The 6,578-nt window shown below is 41.3% G+C and overlaps 1 protein-coding gene across 1 annotated transcript in view; it reads right to left on the reverse strand.

The window, feature by feature from the left end:
* The window catches only part of WDR93 (WD repeat domain 93), an 88,697-nt gene that overhangs the window by 65,226 nt on the left and 16,893 nt on the right, over positions 1–6,578 (reverse strand). The window contains exon 6 of the mRNA XM_015419243.1: positions 5,547–5,611. Within this exon, the coding sequence (XP_015274729.1) occupies positions 5,547–5,611 (65 nt within the window). The remainder of the gene's footprint in view (positions 1–5,546; positions 5,612–6,578) is intronic.

Consider the following 6,578-nt stretch of genomic DNA (forward strand, 5'->3'; position numbering starts at 1 on the left):
ATGTATCCTATAGAATGGCTCTATTTGCCTTGGCTGCAAAGAAAATATGGGCCAATGCTGTTCTTAGGGGTACTAGTTAATATTGATCTTAGTGGGTATGCTGTGATTTAATTAATTGTTCATAACCAACGGTTTTATGGTTTTGTAATATTTTAGACTGTACTCTATTTTATACAATTATCTATGTTTTATAGTATTTTTCTCTGGTTTGTAATGGCCTATGGCTAAATACAATAAAACCCTTCTCTCTCCCCCGAATACCACATTAAGAATAGCCCTGCTGAATCAGGTCAAAAACCCATCTAGTCCAGTGCTCTAACTCTAAGAGAGCTTTGGCTATGGGGAGTATAGAAATGTAATAAATAATAATAATAAATAATAACGGGACAGCTGTAAGTCTCTGGGAATGCCAAAAGCAGGCAACAGCTCCCCCCCCATTTAACCTAAAACACTTAGAACTGAGGAGAACCTGGGAGTTCCCGTGCAGCTGTTGTAGCTCTAGATAGACCCATCCTCCTTTTTATTATTTTATTATTACTTATGTTATTTATAGTCTGCCTTTCTCACACAAACTCAAGGCAGATTACACATACTGAGTCAGTACAATCAACAAAAAGGAACATTCAATAACTAAAACATTAGGATATTAAAAGTCTGGAACCACCAGAAAGAAACAAAAGCATAGCACAAGAATTAACATGATACTTAAAGCAATACAGAAATCACATAATAGATTCGATTTCGATTTTTCGATTTTATTAATCGCTTTCCCCACAAGTAGGCTCAAAGTGATAATAGGATCCTACTTACAACATGCTATATATAGCAGTACATACCATAAATCCCAATATCCAAGTAAGTTTGTGAACCATTTTGTACTGTGCAGCCTTATTATCTGTGCAGATAATTCAGTTTTGCATAGTTTGCCGAAGGCCAGGAGAATGGGAGCTTTCCTGAGCTCCTCGGGCAGGCACTGACACTTGTGTATGAAAACTCCATCACACAGTTATATGTATTTATTTATTTACATTATTTCTAGTCTGCCTTTCTCACTGGAGTAAACCAATACAATCAACAGGATGGGACATCCAGTAGACAATGCAATAGGATTGTAAGAATTGTTAAGAATTGAATTGTAAGAATTTGGAACCAACCAGAAATAGAAACAACTGAAACCAACCAGAAATAGAAACACAACGCAAACAAAATGTAAGTATTTACATGACAAGTTCAATAAATGCAAAAATCATGATAGGATCCTACTTACAATGATACTACAAACTATGCACCTTAGTGCAGAATCTGTAACTCTCAACCCAAGTATCATTCTAAACCCTGTGTGAAAAAAGTTTTAATCTAAATTTACTACTAAGCAGTTTCCCTGGGTGTGCTTGAGTTTTAAGAAAACTGGGGGGGGGGGGTGTTCCCTCTAAGCTGAGTGTCAGCAACCTGCCATAAGATGCTGTAGTCATTTTCTGTGTTACTTTGCACCCTGCCCATCCCCCTTGTATTTTCCTGTGTAGGTGTTTACTGTCTTTTGCTGCTACATCTGCGGAACTGCTCAAGGTCAACCAGCTGGAGGTGGGATGGAGTGATGGCATTGCTTGGCTTATTATGTATATCATGCCTGAGAACTGAACTAGTGTTTATGTTGCAGAACCGTTGTGTTCCCAAGGAATTGGGCGCTCGTTTTATCTGTCTTCCCGCCAGCGGGAAGTGGACTCATTGGTCCTCACCTGGTTCAAAGTTCCTTTATTATGTTCCCTTAGGGGGCTTGTAGTTATTCCTAACAATGCTTGTGTTCTGATCTATCATCGCTTTATAATAAACTCTACTTTGTTCTTCAAACGTGGATTTATTCGAATGCATGGGGAATCGGACACTGAGTTAGTATGAGCTAGCTCACAGTTTTTTAGCCTCTGGCTCATACATTTTTGCCTTAGCTCAAGAAGGATGGCTCCAGAGCAAACTAATGCAGTGGCCAAATCGCTCGCTCACAACTTCAATGCCAGTAACTCACAACGTAGATTTTTTGCTCACAAGACTCCACAGCCTAGACGAAGCTTTGGGGAGGAGGATTCCCTCTTAACACATGGAACGCATGGGTCCCAATGCTGTTTCTAGGCTGGGAACCCACTTGTATTTGACCAAACAAACAGCCTAAATAAATACTGCTAACTTCAAATCATAATTTGGGATGATTCAATGAGTGCAGTACAGTACATACATGACAAGTAAAAGGGAGGTAAATGTAAGTCAGGGAAGTAATAGATAAACAGTCACCAGAAGGAACATCAGACATAGACTTTTACAGTGTGGTTCTGCAAGGCTATTGAAAGCAGAAGAGCATTTAAGTCCCATTGATTTCCATGGGAGAATTAAAGATACGCTTAGCTGCACAGGTCTAAGAATGTTTGTTATTGTTCAGTTGCACAGTTGAGTCCGACTCCTCGCGACCCCATCATACCAGGCCCTCCTGTCTTCCACTGTCCCCCAGAGTTTGCTCAATTTCATGTCCGTTGCATTGGTAACACTGTCTAACCATCTCTTCCTTTGCCGTTCCCTTCTTCTTTTACCTTCAATTTTTCCCAGCATCAGGGTCTTCTCCAGTGAGTGCTCCCTTCTCATTTGGTAGCCAAAGTATTTGAGCTTCAGCTTCGATATCTGGCCTTCCAGGGAACAGTCAGGTTTGATTTCCTTTAGAATTGACTGATTTGATCTCCTTGCAGTCCAATGGACTCTCAAGAGTCTTCTCCAGCACCATAATTCAAAAGCATCTATTCTTCGGCTCTTGGCCTTCCTTATGGTCCAACTCTTGAAGCCATACATTACTACTGGGAATACCATTGCTTTGACTATGGAGACTTTTGTTGGCAGTGTAATGTCTCTACTTTTTATTATGCTGTCTAGGTTTGCCATAACTTTCCTACCAAGGAGCAGGCATCTTTTAATTTCATGGCTGCAGTCACCGTCTGTAGTGATCTTGGATCCCAGGAACATGAATTCTGTCACTGTTTCCATGACTTCCCCTTCTATTTGCTAAGGAATGATGGGTGACGGGGAAAAGACCCAAATTGCCGAGAGCCCTGAAAGCAGCTGAGTACACCACATTGGAGGGAACTTCCTCCAGCGATGCTGAAGAGCCTCAGATCCAGGGAAACGGCCTGCTGTAAAGGGCGCCAACCAGCAGGTCCACAAAACCCCGGTGCAAGAACCAGTGAGAACCTGTTCCTCCCTCTTTTTTTTTGTGACTGTTACTATCCTGAACTCTGAAGTGGAGACCCAAATTAGAGTCAGGGCCCTTATAGACTCAGGGTGCTCCCGAGACCTGCTGAGCCCCACATTAGTCACGGGCTTGGGGGCAGGAGTGTTGAAACTGAAAGACCCCATAGTGTTCACCCAGATGGACCATGCAATCCTGCCAGTATAATACTGTTACGTTACCCGTGGGGGTTTCAGGACACTGGGAACAAAGAGCCTTCATAGTACATCCCACAGCACAGTTCCCCATGGTCTTAGGCAGTCTGTGGCTGGCAGCCCATGACCCCTATGTGCAGTGGAGTTTAGGAACCCTGACTTTCATAGATCCCCGATGCAAGGAGCACCAGTGGAACCCGAAATGGGGGGAGGAACCATGCCCGGTGCCCGTGAGAGTTTACTGGGTGAGGGAGGAACTGAATGCCATTCCACCAGAGTATAGAGACTTGGGCCATGTATTTGAGGAGAGGCCGATGAATTGCCCCCCCCCCACACACACACACCGCAAAACCGATTGTGCCATAGAAATATTGCCGGGGCACAAAATGCCTAAGGGAAAACTTTACACCATGAGCCCGGCTGAAAGGGAGGAGCTATGGTGGTTCATAGACAAGAACTTAGAGCCGGGTTTCATCTGCCCAGCTACCTCCCCTTTCGCAGCGCCTGTGCTGTTTAGAAAAAAGAAAGATGGGGAGACTGTGCATGAATTATAGAGGGCTGAATGCGGTCTCCATGTCCAGTGTGTACCCCTGCCTCTGATCAAAGACCTACTAGCAGAAACATCCAAGGGGTGCGCATAAGGGAGGAAGATGAGCACAAGACTGTGTTTAACATTCCCCTGGGGCAGTTTGAATACTTGGGCATGCCTTTCGGGTTGGCCAGAGCCCCGGGAGTATTCATGAACTTAATCATTGTACTGATTTCAGTCAGTACAATGCCAGACTGTTAGGGCGTTAGAGCGAATAAACTTCTAAAGACTTAAGCGAACTTTTACAAAACATAAACAATGTCTTATTGGGATGAAAAGATGGCGGTGAAAGCGAAGATTCATCAAGGAACTGCCAGCTCAACACATCCGGTTTCCAAACCGGAAGTGAACTTCGAATTTTCAGGCATGCTGGATACTGCATTGCGACCTCTGGTGGCTCAGATGACTAACATTAGCAAGACCTTGTAGTCTTTACAAAAACAGCAAAAAGAATCGAATAAAGGAACAGAAGAAGTTGAAAACAAGACTGAAGCAATTGATCAAAGACTGGAAGTTGTGGAAAAAGATCTTCAGATAAAACTCAACTTTTGCAGCTACAAATGGAAAAATCTTCATATGTGTTGAGATTTCAAGGTGTACAAATCTGAGAATCTGAAAGAAATCCTTAGTGAAGCGCTTGCACCAGTGACAGGCATCAAGGCGGAAGTACTACAAAGTGAAATGGATATGATCTATCGGACATATTCAGAATTTATGAAGAAAAAAACCTGCCTGGTGAAATATACATCAGATTCTCTAAGAGATCTCTAAGAGATGCAATACTAAAAGCAACATCTGGGACTACACTGAAAATTAAAGAAGAAGACATCAGAGATATTCCATTTGAGATAAGGAAAAAGAGAAAACAATACAAGAATTTAACCACTTATTTATGGGAAAATTCCACTACCTACCGATGGATACTACCTGAAGGCTTGATGTTCAACTGCAAAGGCAGAAAAGAAAAGATTGACTATTTTACTAAAGCGAAGAAGGTTTTGGAAAGACATCAGGAACCTAAAAAGGATACAAAGAACACAGAGGAAGAAGAAGAAGGAGAACTGGACAGTTTGCATGGCTTAGAACCACAAAACATCTGCCGATGGCAGCTCAGAAGTAGAATCAGAATCAGAATTGGGAGAGGCAGCACCCAAACCACCCCGGGACAATAAAAGCAAGAAGAGATGAAGGAAAGGCAGAAAATAGCTTAAACTTTAGAAGAAATGTTTATACTACATTACATAATCTTGCATTGTCAATAATTTTAATTTTTTGCATATCTAAATAATAGAATTTTTATTCTTAACCTGAATAAGAGAAAAGCTTTAAGATAATAATTATTATCATATATGGTCATTGTATAGCTGTAATTTTAGTTAGTGTGTAGCTTTGTAGGATTTATGTAGAAAATCAAAATAAAAAAATATTAAAAAACCAAAATGAATGTCAGTAACCAGGAGAAAAGTTGAAGTTTGGATACTGAGCGGTTGTGACAGAGAGGGTTCTAGATCAGATCTGTTTGTCTAAAGAAAGCACTCACCACTTCATTTATGGCTTTCACATGCAGGAGGTTCTCCTTGGAAAAATACAAGAGATGGGCAAAACCTGAAACAGAAGAGCAGAGGGGTGACTGCAGTAGGCTGTTTCCCACCCCACTCTGCTTACATCCAATGGCACAACATGCTCTTTTTTCACTATGCAAAAGTCCAAATGTATATAAAAACAGATTCCATTCACAACAGTTTTAACAGGACAGAACACAATCTTCCAAGCAGGGTGGATATGATTTAAATCAAATTGATTTAAAATCATGATTTAAATCTCTAGTCAGTAAGACACAATTTAAATCATGGTTTTCTACATAAAGGCTCATTCTTGCTGGCCTTGATATTTACAACCCAGATGAAGGTTTCATTTTAGTATAACTTTTCAGGTTAGTATTAGTTATATCAGAAAATTAATGATTGGTTATTTACCACTTTAAATAGATAATTATGAATTCACTGCAAGGTGAACTATCTCCAGTTTAAAAGGTTGTTAATCATTCATATTTGGACAACTTCTGCTGTACTTTATTGGAAGGAGAAAAATACTTTACTGGAAGGAAAAAAAAATAATTAACAATAACCATTTGTTTTATCTAACTAAAACAATATCATATAGCATATGTATTCTTGTATTTGCTTAAACATCCATGAGGATGATTTCTAGAGTATTCTGCTCAAAAAGTTTCACTTTCATTTGCACTGCTTGCCCCTTCCTCCTCACACTTAGCTCTTAACATCTCCTCCTTATCCAGACCTATTCCACTCCAAACAATCTTATATTCACTGAACTTCTTGAAATTTAGCACTTAAGAGATAAGGTGTTGATTCTGTGTGCATAGATTTGCATTTATATCCCGCCCATCCCGTGGACGGGCTCAGGGCGGGTAACATCATTATAATAAGCAAGAGGGGGACCCGCAATACTCACGGGGGGGAGAAGAGCCCCGTCTCCTCCATCCCCCCATCTCCCCGAGGCAGCGGGGGCGGCGGCAGCGCAAGGCCGGTGTTCGCCCCCCGCCCCCGCC

The sequence above is a fragment of the Gekko japonicus genome, unplaced genomic scaffold, assembly GCF_001447785.1.
Source record: "Gekko japonicus isolate JY-2015 unplaced genomic scaffold, Gekko_japonicus_V1.1 scaffold111, whole genome shotgun sequence".
Classification (NCBI taxonomy): domain Eukaryota; kingdom Metazoa; phylum Chordata; class Lepidosauria; order Squamata; family Gekkonidae; genus Gekko; species Gekko japonicus.